Source organism: Pogona vitticeps, chromosome 10 (assembly GCF_051106095.1).
Source record: "Pogona vitticeps strain Pit_001003342236 chromosome 10, PviZW2.1, whole genome shotgun sequence".
NCBI lineage: Eukaryota > Metazoa > Chordata > Lepidosauria > Squamata > Agamidae > Pogona > Pogona vitticeps.
This window is the reverse complement of record NC_135792.1, coordinates 27,252,056-27,276,777: the sequence shown is the minus strand read 5'-3', so window position 1 is coordinate 27,276,777 and position 24,722 is coordinate 27,252,056. Positions and strand designations below refer to the sequence as shown.

Genomic DNA, 24,722 nt, shown 5'->3' with positions numbered 1-24,722 from the left:
GGGAGGGGGCAGGAAGATAAGAGCCCTGAGCTTTGCTCCCTGTCATGGAGACCTCCCGGGCCAGACCTCCTCCTCCTCCTCCTCTGCAGAATCACACCCAGGCCTGGGAGGGCTCCGTCCTGGGCCATGTCCCATAGAGAGAGCCCGCAGCGACCCTGCAGCATTGGGTGGAAGGTGGTCCGGGGGCGGGAATGCCCAGGGAAGCCCCTCCACCCTCAAAAAGACGCCCCCCCTCCAGCGTTTCCAGGGAAGGTTCGACATTTTACCTGGCGGGCAGAAAGACGCTGGTGTTGCTGAAGCTGGAGTCGCCGGAGGCATCCAAGCAGCCTGTGGAGAGACAGGTCAGTTAAGGCCACTTGTGGCACTGCCCGTGGGGCACTGGAGGGGGTGGCCCTCACTCCCCACACAAAAGACCTAGCCAGCCCCGAGAAAGAGAGAGAGAGAGAGAGAGAGAGAGAGAGAGAGAGAGAGAGAGAGAGGAGGTTTCGATGGCCTCTCAAATCCTGGCATCAAAAAAGTCACAGTCAGAGCCAAACAGTGGCTGCCCTTCCTGCCCCCAACCTCCAGAAAGTGGCCAAGAAAACATTGGGGGGGGGGAGAGAGCATGTCTGGAAAGCCGAACTCACCCACTGGGGGCCCCTCCTGCTTGGCGCCCGGCTCGTCCTGACCGGCCTCCCCCTGCCCCAGGGCCACGGACGGCCTGCTCTCCTCCAGCTCATCATCTTCAGCCGTGACCAGCTTCATGAGGCTCTGGTTGCACACGTTGGCCACCTCTTTGATGTCTGCACTCCACGGAGGTAAGGAATCTCCATGCGCCCCCGCACCAACTGAGTCGCCAACCCGGCAGAATCACACAGTGGGCCCCCCAGCACCAAAGCCAGGCCCCAAAGCCAGTTTTCATGGGATACTGGAGGTCGCCAAACCCGGGTGGATGTCACCCACAGCGGCAAATCCTCAGTCAAGAGCCCCCCGGGAGAAAAACCACCACCACCTCCACCTTCCTCCGGAGCTTCTCCTGACCTTCTAATCCTAGGCAAAGTGCCCTCCTTTTCACCTGAAGGCCTAGGATGGAAGATCATGGAGGGAGGGAGGGAGTGGGGGGGGGAGAGAGAGAGAGAGAGAGAGGCCTCTGTGGCAAAGGATACTCTTCTTCCGGTCATCGTAGGAAAGGCACGGCAGGACTGCAGTCAAGATCCCTGAGGAGTACGGCAGCATCACCCGGCCGGCCAGCTGGATGAACTCGCGCATCCAGCACATGGCTGTCACCTGGATGAGGTCATCTGCCGCCCAAGGAACAGAAAAGCGAAGTAGGGGTGAACTGCCTGCCTGGAGGACTGGAAACCGTCCCCCCCCCCAACATCCTTTCTTTCAGGGAATGTACTGAAGAAGGGCTTCACAAAGCAAAAGAGCTGTGTTTTTGTGTGTGTGTTTGTGTGTGTGTGTCACATCCTCTCCCAGGGTTTGCACTGCTCAGCAAGAGGGGACTTAGGTATGAACCCAAACCAATTGGTAGGGGGTGGGAAATGTTCCCTCGCTAAAAGGTGGATGGAGGGGAGGCAGAAGCAAAGAGGCAAGGGCGACGTGGCCAGATCCTCCAGCTCATCCAGACTCCACTGGAACCGGAAGGAAAGTGACAGCCACTCACCCGAGGCCTGACAGTGAATCACCAAGATGTTGGCCATTTCAGCAAACTTGACGCTGGCAGGGTTCTTCTTGATCTCTTTGAGAAACTCCCCCAGGACCACTTCGCACCTACATGCGAGGAGGAAGAGCCAGAAAGCTGAGTTCTCTCTCTCTCTCTCCTCCCTGGACCCCAACAGAGCATAGAGGTTAAAGGTAATCCCGTTCAAGTCCAGGCAACACTTTCCCAGCAGACCGCCAACAAGGACATGGTTTCCGAAGGGTCCCGTGGGGGAAACGGGAAGCCTCGCTCCCTACTTGGAGGACGGAGGAAGTGCCCAGAGGGAGCCCTGGAGACTTTGGCCTCTGGCAGGAAGGAGGAGAAGAGGCAGGTGCTTCAAAATGGTCCTGCTGGATCAGGCCAAGAGGAGACCAGTGAGCACAGCGCCCTCGTTCTAACACCAGTGCTGCCATTTCTTCCCCCAGTGCTCCAAGTCGCTTGAAGCAAAGTGGAGCAAATCCTGCCCTGACAGGAGAGGATGGTCCCTGTGCAATGGCCATTTGCCCAGGGAACCTCCGAAGCTGAAACCAGAAGTGGGCCGCGGCGGGCTTCCAGATCTCATGGGGGAGCCCCAGGAAGCCAACGTTGCCTCTGGTGAGCCATGGTGGGAGCTGCAAGCCAACCACACGTGGCATTTAAGCCACAGCTTTGCACAACACTTGCACAAGGAGTCCACAGCCTCTGGCCCATGCACACTTCTATGCAGCCACGAGACCAGAAAAGCTTCTCCAGCAATTCATATATGTAACTTCTTCAGTCAGCTAATGCAACACCTCCTCATTAACCATAACTACTGTCATTATCAGAGGAGGCAACTTTAAACCATGGTTACTGAAACCAACCACCATTAGTGCTGATCACCATTTCCGGTCCCGAGAGACAGGAGGTTATCCAAAAGCAGAAGGGAAAGCTTTCCTCCACCTCCCTGAGCAAGAGGAGAGAAGGCTGAGCGAATCAGGGGCAAAGGTTCACTGTGGCTTGTGCTGAACCAGCCTTTCCTGCGACACAGAAACAGGATCGCCAGCGACGGAAACCACACTCACATTTTGCGGATCTCCTTGCTGCTGTCGCCCAGGATCTGAAAGAGTCCATCTAGAATCTCTGGCAGGTAATCCAGAAGATTAATATCAGGCACTGACTCCAAAACCAAGATCTAGCTCAGAGGAAGAGAGACAGAAAACAAAACAAAATGAAACAAAACAAACAAACAAACCAAGAAGCGACAACACCAGCATGGCAGGAAACAGGTCGCCCCCTCGCTGTTCAGGCTGCAACCATGTCAGCGACCGGCAAGAGGCATTCACGGAGGTGAACCAGGCGGAGAGTTTGGGGGGGGGGGGCGGAAGAGGCTGTAATCCTGCAAGAGCAGTCGCCGCTCTGCAAGAACACTCTTGGGCAAGTTGGCTTCTGAAGGCGAGAGGCTGCCGGGGTGCCCCAGGCTCTCCTTTTCTGCCCTGATAGCCGGGCCGAGGGCCCAGGAAGGAACCCTCACTGGAAGGCGAGAGCAAGCAGCCACCAAGGGGCCAAGGGTCCTCCCGGCACTCGGCTTCTTCCTTTGATCTCCCTTTTGAAAGAAGCCGAGTGTCCCTGGCTGCTTAAGCAGTTCAACCAGCCCCTCGGCCACGCCTGCTCCCAGCCCCTCGCAGGGGGCAAAGGGCACCACAGGCCCCGCTCCCCAACAACCAACGCCAGCTGGGTTTGGCCCCCAGGTCACCAGAAGACGCCTCCCTCCAGGAGGCGCCAGGGAGTCCAGGAGGCCCGCCCAGCATTTGCAATGCCCTCAGCATTTGCAAGCTCCTCTCCAGGCCTTCAAGGCACGCCCGGGAATGCCTTCTGCTCACCCCGGAAAGGGGAGGGCGCCCCCTCCATGCCCGCACTCACCCAGGAAATGATGAACTGCCTGGCGTACTGGTTGTTGGAATAGATGCGCTCCCGCAGGAGGGGGATGAAGCTCACGAGGTCAAACTTGTTACTCTCCGTCACAATATCCTGCAGAAAGGCCGAACCACCACTGAGGGGGAGGAGGAGCAGAAGGGCGGCCTTCCCACCCAGGCGTCACCCTCCGCTCCCCCTCAGCTGCCCCCTCGCTTGGAAAGGAGTAGGAAACGGCAGCCCTCCAGGTCTTGGGGGTGGTGCAACTCTCTCTCCCTCCCCCCCTTACAAAGCTGCGAGGCTGGCTGGCACTGACAGGAGTTGCAGGACAAAACCAATTGGCGGAGGGCCATCCCTGCCCGCCCACCGGCTGGAGGCAGCGGCGGCATAACCCCCTAGCTGCCTGCGAGGGCCCGTCACCCTTCCTGTCAGGCAGGATGAGTCCCGTGGGCTTCCCACTTGGTTGAGGAGAAGGCAACCAGTGAGGTCACAACTGTGAGGGCTCTCTGTCTCTGCATTTCTTGCCTCCCTCCCCCCCCTCCCTGTCCCCTCCCCCATGGCTAATCCTTTACTTCATTCTCCACCCCAAAACCAGCCCCACAGTGAGCCACTGGTCAGCCCCCTGGAACAAATCTCTTTCAGTAACTCAAACCGACAGCAGCTCTGGGAGCAAAAAGCTGGCTCCCCTTTACATGTCCCATTCCTTGACCGTCCCCGCCCTCCTACTGAGAACAGACCCCATGCCTTCCACTCTCCTTTGGATGGAGGTTTTTGGGGAAAGCCCCCCCCCGCACCCCCACCCCCTTGGTTGCACATGACAAGAAAGGGGAGGCCTGGAGAAAAGGCAGCTTGGGTCTCCCCAGCCTCCAAGCCATCACCTACATCAACACGCAGATAAGCGCCTGCATGCTGCGGCTGCCCTGGGGTGGTGGTGGAGGATTTGCCTTGTTTTTAAAAGCTGCTCTTGCTCATTAAAAGGAAAGACAACAAGCCCCCGAGGCCACTCTGCTGGCCCTTCTCCCTCTGGGGTTGATTCCTCCCTCATGGCACGCCCTTGGGAAGAAGCCTCTCCCTGCCAAGCAGTGGCCTTAGTCCTTCCCGGCCAAGCAACCTCCCCTTGCTTCCCTAGAGCCCCCACCTCCACTGAGAAAGAGCTTTTCTAAGCCTGGATGGCTCCAGATGTTCTCAGCAACACCTCCCATCACCCCTGACCGTCCTCAGCCAAGCTGGCTGGGGTGTGCCTTTCAGAGAGGCTCAGGTGTGTGTGTGGGGGGGGGGGGGGAAGCAGCTTTAGATAACACAACTTCCTCTGTAAACAAGGAAGGTGTGCCAAGGAACAATGTTAGTGATGCATGGTTCTTGCTGTTTATATTTTGAACCCTTCTGCTCTTACTTCCCACTTTTTAAATACCATACAGTACATTTCTGTTTCCCTTCCTTAGCACAGAATGAGAAATTTGTGACTGGTGAAAGGGGGATGAGGCTACTTCCACCCACCAAGCCTATCTGTGTCCAAGCTCAGCTGAACACTATAAGTTCTGAATTCTTCCTGGGATCCTTCATCAAAAGCCTTTCTCTTCCCCACTGTTCAGAGACTTTCCCTTGATTCCTTTCAGTAGATGTTTCTGGCTGGTCTTGAATAAAATCTTGAGCTAAGGCCCTGCGAAATTCCTAAACCCACCAGCACTAACAGTCCGCTCTTCAAAACCTCTGTTCGCCTTCATTGCCAGCCCTGGAAGGCCTCATATACCAGGCACTGGAGAACAGACTCATTGCAGGATGCCTGCTCTTTCATGCCCTCTGGCCAAAAGGAGGGGGACTCATTACCACGTCAATTCCCAGATCCCACCCAGCATGCCACTGAAACCACAAAAATGGGAGGACAAAATGAAGAGACAGTGCGTCCCTCCATCTGAGATACATTTCTACCACATGCTCATCTTCAGTCAATAAGAAGAGAGGTACCTTCAGAAGCCGGTCCAGGAGTTCAGAACCACTTTTTACGTTTGGATCTGGATCTGCAGCAAGCTTTTAATAGAAGGAAAAGAAGGGAAGAGAGAAGAAAGTATTCTGGCTAAACCAAGCAGGTAACCACTTCATTGCTGAGGAGAGGAAGGGGTCACCAATTTGGGCGACTACCCCAATTCCTCTCCTCTCCCTCTCACCCCACCCCCCACCTTATTCCACCCCAGTTGGGAGGCTTCTTGTCTGACACTCCAGAGGGACTTGGAAGACTGGGGAAATTCTCGCTGGTTACAAAGATAAAATCCAACCCCACCTCTCACTCAGCTTTGGGACAGATGCTCACGACAGCTGCTCCCACCCACTTGTGGCATCTTTTTATGCAACTAAATATTTGAGAGTTCCTCAGCCGGAGCGAACAAGAGCCTCCCTACTAGGAACCCAGAATGTTTCAGGAGAAGAAGGCAGAACGTGGAGAGCCTCCTCAGGGAGACCCCTCCGGAGATCTCCACATAACTCCGCTCTAACAGGGGAAGAGCCAGGAATCAGCCGCCAGGCTCCAAGGGGCTTTAGGGTTCCAACAGTCTTGGCTGAACACGCTTCACACAGGCGCAGAGAATGGGGAAATCCCATTACCTTGCTCAGCCCATCAAAGAGCACATTGAAGTGGGGCAGGACGGAGCCCCGGGCCACCTTCACAATGTTGTAGAGGGCCTCACAGGCATAGTAGCGCAAGCGGCTGTCAGCGTCATTGAAGCACGTCAGCACTGGCTCAATGAGCTCCTTCAGATACAGCCCCGAGTCCTGGTAAGCAAAGGGCAGAAGAGTCACTCTGGCTCAGAGCTGACTCCAGCGTCCAGATGTCTACAGGTGCCAAGCAGATGTCCGGGAAGCCAAGATGTCCTGAGCACAACCTTAGCAGCACCCTCCCACCTCTGTCCCCTTCCCCACCCACCCCAGTGCAGCAACAGGTACACGGGATCTGGTCCAGGACACATTGCTGCCTGAAGGAGAGCAGCCCGTGAACGCACACAGCAGCCACGGCTGGCCACACTGTTTCGGCCTTTGAGAAAGAAAAACCTACAGATGCATCTGTCATCCATATCATTATCTCAAATTCAGTCACTCATGGCTTGCTACCCTTCAGCGACCCCCAACAGCAGCTGCCTGAAATAGCTTTTTCCTTTCACCCAGTGGTACAGCCAGTTCTGAGTACCACCGATAGCCTTCTCAATCTTCTTTATGCTGCTTAAGCCTGATTTAAGGATCTTTAAAAATATCCAAGTTCACAGCTGCCACTACTTCTTGTAGCAGTGAAGTTCATAGCTGAACAAATTGTTCCTCAAAAAAGTATTCCTCTTCTGCATCACCCATCATTCAGCTTCACAGGAAGACAGCAAATTCTAGCAAGGTAAAAAGGACGACAGTCCACCACAGATACTAGCTACGCTAGCAGAAGGCATTTTAACACATGCAGGTTTTTTCTCCCTGTAGCGCATGTTGTCAGTTTTCCTCAAAGGGAACCTTTTCCTACCAATCCTTTCACAATAAGCAAAGGTTCCTTTCAACAACTCCAATTCCAACAGTATGGCCAAGAAAACAGAAAGACTAGAATCCACCCCTATTGTTTCCCCAACTCCTGAAACTGGCAAAATCACAGAGCCCTATTCGGTATGCAAAAACACCACAGACAGGCTATGCACCTCACTCCCAGAGTCACTCCCCTTGCTCTTTCTGCCACCGTTGCTCTGTGGGGCATCACCAGCCGTGGGGAGCCACATGTATTCAGAGGCCTTCCCTTTGCCTTCCCAGAGGCAAGCGACTGACTGACCACGGCTGTGGGTGAGCCAAACCACCCTTCCACCAAGCAAGCTGCCCCATAGTCAACAGAGAGGGAGCCGGGCAGCCCTTACCTTGCCAAGCGCGATGGAGCAGGCAGCCAGGCCAATGAGCCCCCCTTTCCGGCTATGGGGGTGCTGGGAAAGGGCAAACTCCTGGGAGAGGATCTGGATCACGTGCTTAATCTGAGCGGTGCTGTTCTGAGCCACGAATTCGCGCACCAGCCTAGGAGCAAAGGGCAGACGTGGCCCCATGAATCCCCGGGGAAGGTCCCCCCGCCATCGGAGCTGGCCCAGCCCTCGTTCAACCCAAGCAGCAGCTGAGCACCCATTGGGCTCTTCCTGACCCCCTCCGACCCCCCCATCCCCGAGGGGCCCGGCCCACCTGCAGCTCCCTGGGGTCTCAGGTCCACGGGGGTGGGGTGGGGGGTGGCCTTCCCCTCTCGAGCACGGCTGAGCCGCTGCCTTGCCCTCCCTCCCTCCCTCCGCGGGGTGGGGAGTGGCTGAGCCGGGCAGGGAGGGGCTCTGGCCTCCCTCCCAGCCTCGAGCCCCCGCCGTCTCGGGGCGCCCCGAGGCCTCTCTGGGGGAACCGAGGCCGGGGCTGCTGCGGCGGCTGCTTGGGGAGCCCCCCGGCCGCTCACTTCTCGATCTCCAGCGCCGCCACCTTCCGCTTCTCGTAGAGCTTGTCGTTGAGAGCGCGCACGATGCTCGGCGTGAGCGGCGAGAAGTCCTTCTCCGGGTTCATCGCGCCCGGCGGGGAACGGGGTGCCGGCGGCGGAGAAAAGGAGCCCCGCGCACGGCTCTCAGGGTCTCCCCCCGGCCAAGCGCGGAGGGTCCGGAGTCCCTCTAGCGCGCTCACTTCCCTTCCGCTACCAGGCGGCGGCCATCTTGGGCTCGGTCACATGATCGCCGGCGCCGGCCGGCCCGCCCCTTCCGGGGCTTCTCTCTCTCCTCCCGGCCAGAGACCACACGGGGAAGGGCGGGGCTCCGAAGCGACTCCTGACTTCCGGGGGGGGGGGAGGAAAGAAAGGAATTGGTCCGTCTGGGAATTGAAGCGTCGAGCCCCGCGGGTCGCGAAGGTGGAAGGCCGGGGGCGAAAGGTTCCGCCCTCGCTCTTCGGGCCTCGTTCTTTGGGGGCGCCCAGAAGAGAGAGGGGCTCCCCATGGCCGTGCTTCCCGGGCCGGGGTGGGGCGGGGGCAAAGGGGGCCTTTTATTTGCAGGACTGCGTGCTTTGGAGGGTTACCCGGTAGCCCTTGGGGGCCTTGTTTCACCATTCGTCATCATCACCGCCATCTTCATCGTCGGAAGACACCCGAGAGCTTCAGCAGCCCCGGGGATGTGCCTCTCTCTCCGTGGGCTTCTGACTATTGAGGGAGCCACGTCCTCTCCTCACCTGGGCACTGAGTTTCTGGCACAGCCCTTCTCGGCCGCTCCTCCTCCTCCTTCCTCTCGGCTGCTCACGCTGGGAAGCAGAGAAAAGCCGGGCGAGCCCTCCCTGGCCGTGGGAGAGGCAGCCTTCCCCGGGGAGAAATCCTTCCTAGCCTGCCAGAGCCCAGAAGGAGAGCGAGCGGGAGCAGCCTGGTGGGACCGAATGGCAGCAGGGGAGTGGGCCCGCCTGCCTGGCCGGCTTGATCCCAAACCAAAATGCAGAGGGTTCGAAGGAGGGAGAGTAGCACAGTGGGGCCCAGGGGTGGGTGTCAGTGGGTGCTCTGAGGGAATGCTGAAGGGGGAAGGGGCCAGAGAAGCAGGTGGGAAAATGTCCTGGAGCCCTGCTGTCAGAAGCTCCGTCCTCGTCCTCAGCCAGCGATCCTTTTGTCTACAGTCCGGCACTATAAATATTCTACATTTTATCCATAAGCCACTTCCGGACAATGTTGGCAAATATTTGACTCCTGATCTGGCTCTTTCCTGATCAGATTCCACAGTCCTACCTACGAGTAGACCCTAACAAAATTTGTAGCTCCTCTGTTTTGTTCAACAACTTTATTGCAAAATAAAAACTTCTATGACAAAACTTTCGAACAGTGGACTTAAGTTATGAGGTCTTCATGCTTATTTCCAGGTATTGGTTGAGGCTGCAATGTGTACTAATTCACAGAATGGGATATTTCTCCCTGGGCGAAAATCTTCAAGTAAGTTTCAACAATGCCTCTGTGCTGCCCTCCTTGACATAGGAGGCAAAAAAGAGTTTACCTGTACGACCTCTGTGATTGTGTCTAGAATGTTGACGGAGGTCTTCCAAAGCAGAAAGAGTACAGAGGCATTGGTGAATCCTCCTGTGGAGGGGGAAAGGAATGAGAATCGGAGGGGTCTGAATACCATGAAGGACAGAAAGCCAAACCCTTCCATCAGTGCAGACTGCAGTTAAACGAAACTGAAACGGGCGGTCTGGGGTCATTCATTTCTCTGGCAAGACACCCTTCAAATAATAAACCCAGGAGACTCCAGAGCTCAGTCCAGCTGCACGCGGGCAGGAGACCACCAGCTTGCTGGTCACGGGGGCCTTACTGCCAGCGGGGTTCCCCTCAAAGGAAACGGTGATGGTAGCAGACTTCTTAGGCCGAATAGTCTCGGGGGCCTTGACTATGAAAGCTGGATTCTCCACAATGTAAGTGAAAGCCATGGGCTGCATGAAGACATTCTTGAAGGGGATGGTTGTGCTGGTGCCAAATTTGATTTGAATCGGTCCCTGTGGCTTTGGAGGCACAGATGTGCCCACGAGAGGGAACGTGTAATCGCCTCCTATGGCGGATGAGAGGGTAAGCGTGCCCCTCGATTCCCCCAGCTGGCACGGTTCAAAGGTCACTTCCACGCTGATTTCATTCCCTGCCTGGGATCCTGCAGGCACATTGATGACTTTGTCCACGTGGAAGTCAGAGCAGTCAATCTGAAAAGGGACAAATTAATGTCACAGTAATAGTGCCTGTGTGAAGGAGAAGATGAAGATTACCCATGAGAAACAATCCAACTCTTTTCAGAATGTCAGCATCAAAAGCAATAGAACGCAAAAGGAAGCTTAACAGTCATTTACAGAAAGCTCCTGCAACACAAAACAACATCTGTTTATTATAAAACGTGACGAAATAGAACTTAATCCTGGCCTCTGAAGGGGTAAGCCTGCAGTCCCCCCCGCCCCATGCTGCCAAGCATTCCTTTGGCTTCTGCCCAGAGCCTAAAGCTTTTGCTTCTCCCTGCCAGTCCTGAGACCTTCTCGCCTTCTCTCCTGAAAAGAGGGTACCCCATGACCCTTAGAGACGTGGTGGCGCTGTGGGCTAAACTGCAGAAGCCTGTGCTACAGGGTCAGAAGACCAGCAGTCGTAAGATCGAATCCATGCAACGGAGTGAGCTCCCATCACTTTGTCCCAGCTTCTCGCCAACCTAGCAGTTTGAAAGCATGCAAATGCGAGTAGATAAATAGGTACCACCTCAGTGGAAGGTAAAACAGCGTTCACTAGTCACACTGGCCACGTGACAACAGAAACTATCTTTGGACAAGTGCTGGCTCTAGGGCTTGAAAACGGGATGCGCACCACCCCCTAGAGTCGGACACGACTGAACTGAAAATGTCAAGGGGAACCTTTACCTTTACTTTTTTACCCCATGACCCACCTTGGTGGCATACTCAGTCTTCTGGCGGGTGTAATTGACGAACTTTGTGAACAGACTTTGGCTGCTGCCCAGTGCGGTGCAGAAGGTCAGCGTTTTCTCTGGCCGGGCCGGAGTAGCTTTCAAGACCAGGTCATACTGGAAGGATCCCAGCTCATTACTGTTCAGGGCCAGCCGCCCTCCACTTTCTCCAGGTCTCACAGGCTGGAAATCAAACGCGAGCACACCCTGGGGAAAAGGGGAGAGAGGAGAGAGAAAATGAGGCAGGAACAAAAACTGTAGGGCTTCGCATCTGGAATCTCCCTCCCTCCCTGCCTCTGTTTTGCATGAAGTGAAAGGACGAACAATTACCCCCCCCCGAAGGACATCTTCAACTGAGTCCAGGAATGGGGGTGGGGAGGTCCTGCTCTCCAGCTGCTTTGGACTTCCACTCACAGAAGCCCCACCGAGCATCGTCGGTGGTCAGGGATGAGAGGGCTGTAGCCTAAACAGCTGAGCCTGCAGGAGGACTATCAGCCTCGTGCCCTGGGCCACGGCAAGGACCAGCGCTGAGACAGAGGGATACACCCAAGGCAGGCGGGGGCCAAAGCAGACCAGCAAACGGCAAAGAGGGAGGGGGTTTATGGACTGTGCAGCAGCCAGCAGAGAGCAAGGAGAGCAGAGTGGCCCACTGTAGGGAGAGTGGGCAGGCCACACAGGCTCCGTCCAAAAGCAGAAGAGGGCCTGGCAAGGAGGTTCCACACAAAGATAGCAAAACTCAAGGGGGGAAAGTGGCTCAGACGGAGGAGAAATTAGGGCTGATGAGCCACCGCTCCGTTAGCCTCTCAGAACTCCCACCCCACCCCAGGCCAGCTGAGGTGATGAGTCACAGGCCTTGTTTCAGCCACTGTAAAGATAGTCATCAGGGACGTGGTGGCGCTGCGGGCTAAACTGCAGAAGCCTGTGCTGCAGGGTCAGAAGACCAGCAGTCATAAGATCGAATCCACATGATAGAGTGAGCACCCGTCGCTTGTCCCAGCTCCCGCCAACCTAGCGGTTCGAAAGCATGCAAATGCAAGTAGATTAATAGGGACCACCTTGGTGGGAAGGTAACAGCGTTCCGTGTCTACATCGCACTGGCCATGTGACCACGGAAGATTGTCCCCGGACAAAACTCTGGCTCTATGGCTTGGAAACGGGGATGAGCACCGCCCCCTAGAGTTGAACACGACTGGACAAAAATTGTCAAGGGGAACCTTTACCTTTACCTTAAAGATAGTCATGCAGAGCAGGCAGGATGAGGCCAGTAACTTGCTGCAGGTACTGAGTCTTGCCTTGGCATCCCTTGCAACTCACATAAATGATGCCCCCCCCAATCAGAAGAGAGATGGAAGCATACAAAGATGAAAGAGGAAGGGGGAAAAGACAAACAACACTGAACGCAGGGGGGTGTTGGCTGTTGCAGGAAGGAGCCTCCTGGAGGAAGGTGAGTGGGGCATTTTAGTAAGAAAAAGCAGGAAATGGAGGAAGAGGGTGGAGAGTTATTGGACGCACAAAGGAGACTCTGGCACAGATGGCATTGGATGAGTGCAGGGCGCGGATTTAGCTCTGGCGGCCAGTGCTAGGCTGGCCCAGGGACTCCCTGCCCGAATGGTGAATCCCCAGAGGCAAATTCCTACCTCGGAATGAGCTGGGACCACAAACTGGGGCGGCAGGTTGATGTCGGGCACTTTGCAGTCCGTGGTGAAGGTCACCGGCAGAGGCAGGGGGTTTTCGACCTTCACAGAGGAGGCGGCGCTTTGACGGACTGGGGCGGTCAGTTCAATGGTGCCCAGCGGGCCGCAAGGGATGACCTTGAAGGTGATTACGTAGAACAAGAACTCCTGGGTCGCTTCGTTGCGGAAGGTCACCTGCAGGGCAGAGAAGGCTTCTATGGGTGGGTTTTGTGGTCCCGTCAAGGAGACTTGGCAAGGGACTGCTCAGAGCGGAGCCTGCAGCAGCCTCCCTTCCCCAGCCAGGCCAGCGATCAAGCCAGGGGGACTCCCGGGCAGGAGGGGGACCCTCACCTTGGCCGTGTACATGCCTTCCTTGTAAGAGAAGAAGGTGAGCTTGTGATCCTTCTTGGCCGAAGCGGGCACCTCCACATAGTCCAGGCTTTTCAGTGTGGTGGTGAGTTCCAGCTTCTCCGGTTTCAGCATGTCGATTGTGACACGGAACCTAGAAGGGGGGGCGCCCAGAGCAAGACCCCCATCATCAGCAGATACCAAACAGCCCCCTTGCCCTGTTTTCCTCCTGGCTATCAACAAATCTCTCTCCTTCACGACTGCCAACGGCATCTCCACCATTAGGTAAACCCTGGTGGAGGAACGTTGGGGGCATTACCTGTTACACCTTCCTTAAAATGGGCGCGCGCACACACACACACACACACACACACACACACACACACACACACACACACACACACACACACACACACACACACACACACACACACACACACACACACACACACACACACACACACACACACACACACACACACTAGCCCATTCCATGGACAGGCCCGTGCGGTGTGGAGGAGTCTCCTGTTGTCTCCTGTTTACCTTTGTGGCTTGTTTAGCCAGTTGGAAATAGGAAACAGCTCCGTATAGGACGTTTTGCATGGAACTTCCCGGATTATGTTCCCAGCAGACTTGGGAGGTTCTGCGGTGCCTTGCAAGTGGTACAAAAGCCCTGTTCCATCCGGGAGTGGGAAGAAGATGGAGCCCTGCAGGCAAGAAGGGACATTAGAAGCCCCTCTTTCTTTCTCTCTCTCCCCCCCCCACCCCTTGTCTTGTGCTGCACTTGTGCTGAGCAGTTGTGGGTGAACTTCCTTCTTGTTCTCCCATGAGTTCTGATTGCTTTGAACGATCTCGATGTAGTGGTTTATCCATCTGGACTGTCCTGAGAACTTTCACTAATTTATCATTTATTTGAATAATGGCTCATTCATTCGTTTTTAGCTCAAAAGATATACAACACAACTTTCAAGGTATCCCTTTGAAGGCAGCCTACAGCAAGATTCAAAACCATAAAACAAGGATGAACACCAGGGATCAATATCAGACAGGTTCAGAGGGGATAACCCGGTCAGGAGAGCCTATGGGAGACTGGACCCCACCTAAGAAGATAAGCTGCCACCTGCGCCCTCTTGCTCCCTATGTCTTGGGAATGGAACGCTGCTGGGCGACAAGTGGGCAGGATCCACAGTGGGCTGAGAGAGAGGGGGAGAGGCAGAAGAAGCTGAGCCCTGGCCAGCCAACAAGGGTCTCCTTCTCATCTCAGAGATGAGCGAGTGAGCGAGACAGGGGAGCGGCTGCAGCCATGATGCGGCTCTTCAGCTCACGCACACGCATGCACGCACGCACACATGCACGCGCGCACACACACACACACCACCAAGCCCTCTCTAGCGCACGGCGCCTCTTTTGGTCGCAGCCATACCTGGTCCTTCTTGTTCTCCACGTTCATGGTGAGGGGGCGGTAGGTGATCTCATACGGCTTGTTTTGTTGGTGGGCGTCCACTCGAATGAACTCAGGGCCCTTCCACTGCTCCCCCTCAATGATGGGCCGCAGCGTCCACGGCTGGTTAGTCCGGTTGGAAAGCATGATGGTCTGTGTGTGCTTCCCACGCACCTGGCACGTGAAGTTCACCACCTGCAGGAAAGGGCCTCTGAGTCCTTTTCCAGACGGCGCTACCTCTTGAGCGTGGACCACTCTCCTGGGCGTCCCGGGGCATTCGGAAAGTAAGCTCTCTTTCCTTTTCCTTTCCTTTCTTTAAATAAAAGCACTGCTGGACAGTGTGTGTCGGGACACGGCCCGAATGAAGGGCCTCCCCCTCAGGCCTGCACAAAATGCCCTCTAGTGACCCAGCCTTATCTTCCGCCCCTTTGGACAGGGGCTTCCCAGAGAGGTTCTGAGCCAGAGATTGTGCTCATGCCAGCCCATGGCCAGGCTGGCTTCTGAGAGAACTGTGGCCCAAGCCGGTTGTCTTACTGGCCAAGGAACCTCATCAGGCAGCCCTGTACCCAGTGGGAGCCTTCCAGATGTCCTGGTCTGAACCCCCCACCCGTCTCTGGCCAGCCTTGCCAAGGACTCTGCAGGCCAGGGAGGGAGGGAGGGAGGGTGGGCGGCCCAAGGGGGGAGCGTGCGAGGAAGGCACCTGCCTGAGAGGACCCCCTGCAGCAGGATGACAGCCTCGCCAGCCGCTTTCTGGGAGTTCCTTGATGCCTCTCTTTCAGGTTTCACCTGCTTACAAAGCAGCAGGCTTAACAGATTCCGAGCTGGTCCAACCAACGGACCAGAGGAAGCGTTGCTCCAAGGGTCTACAGGAGCTCTCTTGCTGGGAATGCGGGGCCACCCTTCCCCCCCTCCCTGTCCTCCAAATCACCTCCTTGACCGGGGGAACCCCCACGCAGCTGCCGCTCAGGGTGAGCCGGAGGGGCTCCCTGCCTTGGATGTGGCACGGGAGGCTCTCGTAGCAGAGGTCCTGGCTCTCTTTGCAGGGGTGGAAAGTCACTTCGAAGGAGACGTCCATGCCGGGGGAAATATAACCCTCCACCGGCCGGATGGAGAAGTCGGGCTTGAAGCGCTTGGCGTCCCATTTAAACCTTTGAAGGAGAAGGAAAGAACCAGAGTGGGGGGTGGTGGGTGGGGTGGAAGGGGCCCCAGGCCCCAGATTTGCTTTGAATGACCCACTTCCTCCACGTGTCGGCCAGCCTGAGGTCTGGGTTACCGAAAAGAAGCCTCCCCTTTGAGCGGAGCAGCAGAAGACCATCTGGCCATCCTCCGGGTTTCCTTTTGACCCTCAAAAGGTGGCGGCATCAGAGAGCAGCCCCTTCGGCCAGGGAGGCAGAGGACACGGGAGGAAGAGGAGGAGGAGGAGGACCAGCCGCTTGTAGCACAAGACCAGGGTGTGTATGTGTGTCTCGGGGTGGTGGCCAGCCCCCCCCGGTCCACCGGCTCAGCTCTCTTTACCCCACTCCGATGTCTCCGGTGTTCTGCATGGTGATGCGCCGGGAAGCCTGGCTGCGCAGGACCACCGCCCCGAAAGGGACATGGCTCTGATCCAGGCTGACTTCGATGCCCTGGCTGCAGCCTTGCACCACAAAGAGGGAGCGCACGAGCCCCTGGCACTCCAGCAGGACCTCTTCCGTGAATGGCAGGATGCGGCTCTTTGGAGCAAAGGTGACCTCCACCTGGCAGGTGCCTCCTTTGGGCCTCAGGGTGACTTCACTTGAAGGGCTCATGGTGAGAACCTGCCCGAGGGAGGGAGAGAGAGAGAGAGAGAGAGAGAGAGCAGAAGGCTGCCTTCCATGATTGACGCTACCAGCAGAGCAATCCTAGCCCCCAAGATGGCGGCCTGCTCGAGTGGGTGGAGGCCCTGCTCTGTCAGCTCTTGGGCTCAGCATCCCCCTCAGCCCTGCTTCTACCCACGGAAAGCACCGGGAGGGGGGGGAGGGGGCTGAAGGGTCCTTAAGCCACGGTCCTGCCATCAGTTGGTTGGAGGTGGCCTCAGAACGAGTGGCCTCTGAAGACAAGGGTTCCAGTTGCGAGACAAGCCCTTCTGGGAGAGGCCCGGAAGGCAGAGGGCTGGAGCACAGACGGGGGCGGAGCGGGGCCTCCAGGGGTGGGTGAAGGCTCACCTTCGCCTCCTGCAGCTGAGGGACACAAGATAAGAAGCTGAGGTGGAAGGTGACGGAGGCGACGCTGTTGTTCGCTATCGTGGCCGACTTCCTCACCGCGTGTCCTGCTGGGACGGCCCCAAATTTCAGCACTTTGTTCCGAGGCTCCACGACGTCAATCTGCGGGCGAGGCAAAGGAAAAGCGGGCGCTGTAAGCGTGGCAAAGTGAAGAGTGAAGTGGCAGCGAGGAAGCCCGGCAACCACCAAAAGAGGCAGGAAACGAAGGGGAAGAGAGAGCAGGAGCTCCGGTGGAAGGAAGGGCTTTGCCACCCGTGTCAGAAGGACCTCCGTCGACAGGCGGAGGAAGAGAAACGGGTCTCCTGAGCCGCCACCCCTCCCCCAGAAGCACCACGCCGAACTGGAAGCCATTCCAAGGGAAGAAGAAGAAGAAGAAGATGCCAGAGTTCATCCACAGCTGGGATGGTCCTGAATCCACATCCTCTTCCACAGGTAGAGGTCTTCAATGGATTCTGAACCATGCCAGCTCGCATAGGTGCCAACCAGAATGACTTTCCAGGTCATGGGAATTTGCTGGCGCTTATGAGGCCCGCCCAGCTTTGCCTCGACCCTTTGTTATCTCCAGGCGAGCCCAGCGGGGCAATGGAAGACTGAAGAACCTTGCAGATGGGCTCAGACGCGACACAGCACAACACCACGCCGTTGCTGAGGCGCACCACACACAGGTCGGAATGGCCTTGATGCGGTCGGACGTAGGAGGAGAGAAACAGGCGGATGAAGGAAAACAATGGGGTGGGAAAGAGCTTTTGCTGATGGGTGATTTGCCTCCCTGGATGGAAACTGAGGGACAGGAAGGGAAGGCCACCGCCCCCCCCCCACGGCCCCAACTCCAAGGAGGGGAAACTCTTCCACCCTGAGTGGCTTGAGTGCTTTTCCTGAGCAACCCAGCATTGGTCACCTGGACAGGACAGGCGACTCTTAGAACAATGGGTTTGTAAAGGCAGGTTTTATCTGCAATGTCTGCCTCTCTTCCGATCTCCTGCCAAGAGAAGGGACATGATACCCACACTGAGCTATCGGATAGTCGGATCATCATCTTGAGAGCTGCAGAGCTGGAAGAGACCCTGTGGATTGTCCAGTCCCTGCCAAGGAAGCCCGGGGGCGGGGATTCGAACTCCCCACCTCTGGCTCCGCAGTCAGAGCCCTAAACCCATGAAAGAATATAGAAGGACGCAGCCAATTTTCAGTCCAGCAAACAGCTCCCCAACCACGCAAGTCCAAGGCTACCAGAGGCAATCTGGGAAGGCGATTCTGGGTCTTGATCTGCCCCAAAAAAGGGTCACGCCTGAGCCCCAGGTGGGAGAGGCCCCGGCCCAGAGGAGGATCCTTTGGGGGCCCTTTTCTCAAGAGGACCAGCTTCCTGGCTGGGCCTTGCTTGGCCTCACCTTCATCTCGATGCCCTTCCCAAAGACCTCAACGTTGCGGCGCAGGAGCCCGCTGATTTCAAAAGGGATGACCTCATGGTAGGACACGGCTTCTCGGGGGTAGAAGCTGATCGGAATCTCCATCTTCCCTCCGGGGCTCAGCAGTTCCGCCCGGAAGCCCACCTCCAGGTGAGGCGTGTTGGTGAACAAACACTCCAGGCTGCAGCACAGAGGCCAGGAGGAGGCGTCAGCCCCTGCCCCCCCACTCGCCTGTCTGCTGCAGGTGGGGGGGGAGAACAGGGGATGAGGAGCCACTGCAGGCAAGCTCCACACAGAAAAGTGTCTCCTGCATGAGCTCCCTCCCCCCCCCCGGAAGCCTGAGCTTTACATACTTGGGGGGGGGAGGCGGGCAGGCTTTTGCCCTTTTGTCTCCCTCGCCCTTTTGTGCCACCGCCTCCGCCACCACACCACCCTCGCCCCCCGGCTCTTGTTCCCCTGCCCTGCCCTTGGGATTCCCCAAAGGGTCTCTTCTCCCGAGGACTCCAGGCCCCTGCATCTCTCTTGGGGGCTCCCTCGGCTTCCCATCACACCCAGGGTCCTAACCCTGACCCTCGCCGTCCTTCTGAAGGCGTCCCTGGGTTTCTGCTGGGGCGTCTGTGACTGCCAGGCTGGCCCCTGGCCGGGCTCCGAACCTACCTGGTCTCCTTGTCATCCTTATTTGTGACAGTGAGAGTTCGTCTTGGGATCGGCATCCCAGCCTGATAGATGAAGCTGCTCCCAAAGTCCACTTGGGTGAAAGAGAAGTGGAGGCTGGGGGCCGAGACCGAGCCTCGAAGGGCGCAAGTGAACGTGGGGCCCTGGATGATCTGCAAGCACAGGAAGAGGCGGCTCGGTCAGACCGGCGGAGAGCCACCAGCCCGTGGCTGCCCCGCATCACTCCTCTGCTTCTGGGCCTTTCTTTGGCACGAGTGTCGTGATTTTCTGCTCGCTGGCAGCTGTTGTTAGGCTGCAGGAAGGAGTTGTGGCCTCTTATGCTGCCGCCACCACAGCTGAGTTGTTCCATCTGGTGTAACAGATTATGAAGATTTTGAAATCGTAGGTAAGGAGGTAGAGACCCAGAATGGGGCACCACACACACAAAAATGGCCTGGATGACACCACAATCCGTATAGAACACAGTGGGCAAGAGTAAGACAAAGACGCGGCCAACCTCTGTGCTTACCTGGAGTTGGAGCTCAGCACCTTTTAAGCTGCACATCTTCAGTGGGTGGAAGGACAGCGTGACCTCCACCCTCTCCCCTGGTTCCACCACCCCCTTGTTTGGAGAGATGACAAAATAGCGCTGCACGGCTTTGGTGTTGTGGAACTCCCAGGAAAAGGGGCAGTTGAACTTGCCGGTGTTCAGAATATAGAAGCGACACTGGGCATAATCGTTCACTTGCATCTGTCCAAAGCAGAGAGGAGGAGGAGGAGGAGGAGGAGGAGGAGGAGCGCTGCGTGAGTGCCGCCCGGGGCCGACACCATGGGGGCCACCCTCCCAGCCCCGGCCAGGGCCATGCATCCCTCCGCCTCTCTCACCTCTCGGAAGTGCACCTGGTTTGGCTGGCCCGGACTCAACTCCGTCACCGAGCCATTGCTTTGCTCGCACCTCACTGAGACGTCCAGGGTGTGGCCGGTGGCTTTGACGTTCAAGCAGAGGGGCTGGCTCTTCCTCTTGACGTCACAGACCAAGTTGAAGTTGATTTCCCCTTCCAGGGTTGGCTTGCAGTAGACGGTGACAGGAAGCCTGGGGAGAAAACACGCTGGTTGGTTGGGTCTCACAGGACTGAGAAAACCCGGCACTTCTCCCTGGTGCCCCAAGTGCATCCTGGTAGGCACCAGGTAGTCTCAACATTTTCTGAGGTTTGATCCCTGTGGGACTTTTGGGAGAAAGGGGTCTGCACAGACCTACGATGGAGAGGGGAGAGAGCAAACACGATCAGAATCAGGTAGCCAGCACTTCTCCCTCCGTGCAATGCAGAATGTAAACAAGGAAAAATGGATGCCCCCCCCCCAAGAGAAATCTCTCTGCTGATGCTGTCAAGGGCTCTAGGGAACAAGACCCTTTCAGGCAAAATGTGTTTTCAAACAATCAGCACCTCTGTGGGGAAAACTCTGGAAAAGTGGGAGTATTGTTGGATGCTTGATCCCAAGGCTGAGCGTGCTTGGCCTTCGTTACCTGGAATGAGGGGGGACTGAGCCTTCCATGGGCTCCAGTCTCAGGCTGTTGGTCCAGCCCTCTGAAAAACGGGAACTGTCTCGGAAAGAAAAACTGTAGGCCTCCTTCTCACTGTTGATAATCTCAAAAACGTCACGAGCCTCATGTCCTGAGAGAGAGAGAGAGAGAGAGGGAAGGTCTTATGTCAGGTATGCTTTCCAGAGAGATTTTCCCACAAATTCTCTTCTGTTTTGCCCCCTAAGACCAAACAAGAGAGAAATGCGGAGAGAAGTGGGAAGCCAAAGCCTCCTCTGAGAACACCAGCTGGGTCCCAACAAGGCGCCCCCACCAAGTAGGAGGCCTAGCTGTGCCCACAAGGAAGCCGGGGCCAAACCCCAAGAGCTGAGCTACGAGTGGCCGTGGCTTTGATCCAGCCCTACAGCATTGCAAGGTGGCTCAGAGGTCCACCAGGGCACCCGCATCCGTCTGCTTTGCCCCCTTCGCCTCCTGCCCAAACCTCCTCTGCCTGCGGAGCCCAAGCAGTAGATTTCCCGGTACTTCCGGGTCCACCAGCCCAGCAGGTGTCCAGAGCTGCCGGGTCGGTGGCCATCCTGGCTGCCCCATGAGCCCTGCTGGACCCTCCCCTTTGACTTTCTGGGCCACTGTTTCTGCCCTCTCCCCTTTTGGCCTGGCTAAGAACACAAGGGGAAAAAAGTGGTGATCTTGTGCGTGTGGAAGAGCCAAGCAGCCCTGTTAGGACTCTCGGTGGGAAGTGACAGTCACACAAACATGGCATCAACAGGCCAAGGGAGCCCCCCCCCCACGGGATAGGGACAGCCCGTGGCCCGGGCAGACAACACGACTGCCTGTTCTCCCAGCAGGGAGGCCAGCAGCCGCCTGGAGCCTCCTCGGGAGGGAGGGAGGGTCAGGGTGCTCTCGCCCTGGCTGGAAAGGGCCAAGACCTCTAAGGTGCAGCCCCCGCCGCACTCCGTGACGTGGCCTCCTCTTCCAAAAGGAAAAACATGCCTCTGTCCCTGCGGGCGGCTGGCCAGCTGTGGTCCTCCTTACCAACCAAAAGTGCGTGGAAATTCAAGTGCGATCGGTCCAGGGAGATGTTCGGATCAGTGGCATGGCCCACCAGGAGGAAGGGGACAGAAAGCTCCACCTCGGGAATGGTGAAGGTCCAAAAGGATTCTGTGATGCCCACATGCTGTGGGATGAATTCAAAGATGACCTACAGGTGGAAAGGCAAGCAGAACACAGGGTCGGGGGTGGAAAGGCCTCCGAGAGCCCCTGGCTGAGTAGACTCAGCCCTGGGGGCCCGGGGGCTCCGAGGCTGAGTAGCCATTGGGTCTCCCCAGCCAGACCCGCCCCAGGGTATCCACGCCCCTAAGCTGGCCGACTTGTTTCGGCAGACCAAGGAGACAAGGGCCCAAGCCCCGACCACGAGGAACAACCTAAATCTGCTGCCCTTTTGCACCTTGTGAAAACCCAGCGATGCCTCTGCCCTAGCCAAGGGCGCCGCCGGCTCGACTCGGGGTCACAGCCTGGGTCACGGGAAAGGAGGCACAAGCCTCCAGCCCCAGCCGTGCCACGCAAGCCCTCGAGATCCTGGAGAGAGAAGAGCCCGCGGCTCTGGCCAGCCTCTCCCTCCTCTGCCCGCTCACCTCCAGCCTTTTCTCCGGCCGGAGCTGGCCCCGCTCCGTACAGCAGACGAAGGCAGGGTGCTCCTGGCCCTCCTCCTTCTGCTGCTGCTGCTCACAGGCCCACTGGAATGAGTAGGGGGCGTTGGTGGGGTTCATGATGGCAAAGCTCCTACTCATCGCAAAGAAAAAGTGGTATCAGGAACACACACACACACACACATACACACTGCCAGCAGATGTTCCCTCGATGCCCTTTCCAGAACCAGCCGGTTGCATTTTAACAACAACAGCTGGGGGATGGGGGGGAGAGGAAGGATTGGGGTTCTCCCCCATCCCTCCACCTCTACGACTCTGGGTTTCCACTGCACCTGGGGCCCCCGCAAAGAGGCATGTTAAGAATATCCAGAAAATATTCTGCCCCCCCCGTAATAATAATAATAATAATAATAACTGGGTTCCCACTCTGAAAAGTGACTTGTTACAGGCGACTGCATTCTCTGAGTCTCATGGCTCATAATGTAACTTGTGCAGGATCCAGCTGGTAGGGAAGGAGTCCCACTGCCCTCCCAGCTTTAACCCGCAAGAATGCTGGTCCCTTGGCTGGCAGACAGGGAACGCACCCCCCGAAAGGGACGCCATCCTCGACAGACTCGAGCCGGGAGCCCCTCCCCAGCCCCAATCCAAGGACTCTGCACGGGGCTCACTTGGTGTTTCGGACGCGCACCCCCACGGAGGAAAACTCAATCACTTTGGTGTTGGGATCCAGGCCCTTCCCGCCAGGCCCTCGCAGGTCTGGGCTGCGTCTGTTTGCTGTAATGTAATCGGAGTCTTCCAGCTCAAAGTGGCAATAAGGCAAGAGGCTCTTCCCTTTCACAGCGACGACGGGGCCTTCCTCGCCCGGCTTCAGGTTAGGGACGCTGAGAAGGAACAAGCCAAGCCGAGGGCGGGTGTGGGTCGCCCTTCGTTTTCGCCCCACCCACCGGCCTCACCGCTTGCCTGGTTCCCGAACCTCCCTGCTGGCAGCCCAGGAGGCGGCAGGGTGCCAGGCTGCCCCTCCCCACGGAGGACTGAGGGGGGCACACGTGGCCCTCCCCTCACTGAAAGGGGCTGTCCCGTGGAAGGGCAGTCTCCCGAGACCCACCCTGGGGCAGGCGGGTGCTGCAAGAAGGTCTCTGAGCCAAGGGGAGCCCCCCCCCCTGGATCCAGGAGGCCCTCGCGCCCTACAATGGCCCCTTCTCTCCTTACCTGCAGAGCAGGCGGCCCTCAAAGTCTCCCACTTCCTGGGGAGAGAACTTCACCTGGAGCGACTGGGACTTCCCGGGAGGGAGGGCGCCACTGCTGGGCTCCAGGAAGAACGGAGGCCGAGTGGCGACCGGCGGGAACATGTAGGACGAGGAACTCTCCAGGGCGCTCCCGGTCTGGCTCAGGGGCCGGCTGGAATGGGGCTTCAGGGACGTGGCCGAGGTCCCCGAGGGAACCTCCCCTGCAGGAGAGGAAGAGCAAGTCGGGATACCGGGAGCAGCTGAGCCCACTCTTCGGTCCCTACATCAAACAGCCGCCTGCTGGGAGAAACGTGGCCTGCCTGGCACCACCTCTGGGTTCTTGGTGCAAACACAGGCTGGCCAGCCACCTCCCTCCGATGGTGGTGGGGGGCAGGGAGGTGGCTGGCCAGGCTGGTGACGCCGTGCTTAGGTTGGGAGCAAGGCTCTCCTCCTTCCCATCACCCCTACAGTGAGGCATTGACGGTTTCCTCCTAGGAGGCTGAGCTGCTGCTGCTGCTGTGTTCGTCCACAACACACTCCAAAGCATCTAGAGCAAACATGTGAACAGCTCAGAAATGGCAGAGACGACGGGAGAGGCCAGCCCACCACAGACAGAGGCTGATGGCACATCACCAGCGGAAAGGACTGGTCTGAGAAAAGAACACGTGCAGGAAAGACGGACCCTCAAAATCCTAAGGGCAGGGGCGTTGGGGGGTGCAGAGAAAGCCCCGAGAGAGACACCGCCCCAGGTCCCACCTGTTGCACCTTCTGCGCTTGATGTCAAGGGCTCAGCGGCGAAGTTGACAGCCCTCCCGCTGTCTTCCATCATCACCTTCCAGGTGTATTCCAGTTGCACATTCCCTGTGTTGGACAGCTCCACTCTAATGGCAAAACAAGTCAGAGAAAATGCCCTAAAATAAAGCTTTGTTTTGACCAGAGTTGGATGCCTTCACATTTACACAAGAGGAGGACACAGTGCATCCCCTTATGATGGAACTGTCAAATGCAGCTCCAGAGAAATGAGAGAGGGGGGGGGGCTTCCTTCTCTGCAGCTGCTCCCAGACTCTGGAACTCCCTCCCACAGGAGGCCAGGCCGGCCTCGTCTCAGTGCTGTCCTTTCTCTTCAGGCCAACACGTTCCCTGAGCGACTGCCTGCCTGCCAGAGAGGGGCGTTTCGATGGATGCTGGTTGCGCCTTCCTGCTTTGAGTGTCTTTTGGTGTTGCTTTTGTTTACGGTTTTTCAGTGTGGGTTTTTTTTTTAATCCTTCTAAGTATTTATATACTTGCTGTTTTTAGCTTCAAATATTGTCTTTAATGATATAAGCTGCCTTGAGGCCTTTTAAGGAGAAAGGTGGGGTTAAAATATTTTAAATGAATATACTTGTTTTGAGAGTTTGCCTCAGAATCCAGCTGTGCACAGCACTGATTGGCTACTAGGTGTGACATCAGAGCCCTTTCGCAGCACTTTGACTATTCATTCCATTGTTTAAAAACAAGGCACCACGTGAGTTTTTGATGGGTTAAAATGATATTTTAGGGAAATAAAAACCAAGGAGGCATGGGACATGACA

At 57.0% G+C, this 24,722-nt stretch overlaps 2 protein-coding genes across 5 annotated transcripts in view; both read right to left on the bottom strand.

Annotated features, from left to right (window-relative positions):
* VAC14 (VAC14 component of PIKFYVE complex) overlaps positions 1-8,310 on the bottom strand; it is a 42,000-nt gene extending 33,690 nt beyond the window's left edge. Inside the window, exons 1-10 of one of the 4 annotated variants that reach the window (XR_012081266.2) lie at positions 7,995-8,303; positions 7,429-7,579; positions 6,152-6,319; positions 5,519-5,581; positions 3,563-3,670; positions 2,725-2,834; positions 1,646-1,752; positions 1,146-1,280; positions 627-782; positions 267-327 (exon numbers count right to left, since the gene is read on the bottom strand). Coding sequence is in view for 3 of the 4 variants with exons in the window: in XM_072980665.2 (XP_072836766.1) it covers positions 267-327; positions 627-782; positions 1,146-1,280; positions 1,646-1,752; positions 2,725-2,834; positions 3,563-3,670; positions 5,519-5,581; positions 6,152-6,319; positions 7,429-7,579; positions 7,995-8,098 (1,163 nt within the window). In the remaining variant the exon portion in view is untranslated. Of the gene's footprint in view, positions 1-266; positions 328-626; positions 783-1,145; positions 1,281-1,645; positions 1,753-2,724; positions 2,835-3,562; positions 3,671-5,518; positions 5,582-6,151; positions 6,320-7,428; positions 7,580-7,994 lie in introns of all 4 variants that reach the window. The other 3 variants (XM_072980665.2, XM_072980667.2, XM_072980664.2) reach the window with 3 other exon arrangements.
* A 1,011-nt stretch (positions 8,311-9,321) lies between these two features.
* Positions 9,322-24,722, bottom strand: part of HYDIN (HYDIN axonemal central pair apparatus protein) — an 86,638-nt gene continuing 71,237 nt past the window's right edge. Inside the window, exons 68-86 of the mRNA XM_078380547.1 lie at positions 23,908-24,032; positions 23,135-23,372; positions 22,594-22,806; positions 21,911-22,058; positions 21,312-21,477; positions 20,265-20,412; positions 19,625-19,832; positions 19,269-19,490; positions 18,743-18,912; positions 18,068-18,266; positions 16,626-16,784; positions 15,958-16,238; positions 15,371-15,590; positions 14,425-14,637; positions 13,545-13,708; positions 13,005-13,155; positions 12,618-12,848; positions 10,963-11,187; positions 9,322-10,240 (exon numbers count right to left, since the gene is read on the bottom strand). Coding sequence (XP_078236673.1) covers positions 9,752-10,240; positions 10,963-11,187; positions 12,618-12,848; positions 13,005-13,155; positions 13,545-13,708; positions 14,425-14,637; positions 15,371-15,590; positions 15,958-16,238; positions 16,626-16,784; positions 18,068-18,266; positions 18,743-18,912; positions 19,269-19,490; positions 19,625-19,832; positions 20,265-20,412; positions 21,312-21,477; positions 21,911-22,058; positions 22,594-22,806; positions 23,135-23,372; positions 23,908-24,032 — 3,970 coding nt within the window. The 3' untranslated portion in view covers positions 9,322-9,751. The remainder of the gene's footprint in view (positions 10,241-10,962; positions 11,188-12,617; positions 12,849-13,004; positions 13,156-13,544; positions 13,709-14,424; positions 14,638-15,370; positions 15,591-15,957; positions 16,239-16,625; positions 16,785-18,067; positions 18,267-18,742; positions 18,913-19,268; positions 19,491-19,624; positions 19,833-20,264; positions 20,413-21,311; positions 21,478-21,910; positions 22,059-22,593; positions 22,807-23,134; positions 23,373-23,907; positions 24,033-24,722) is intronic.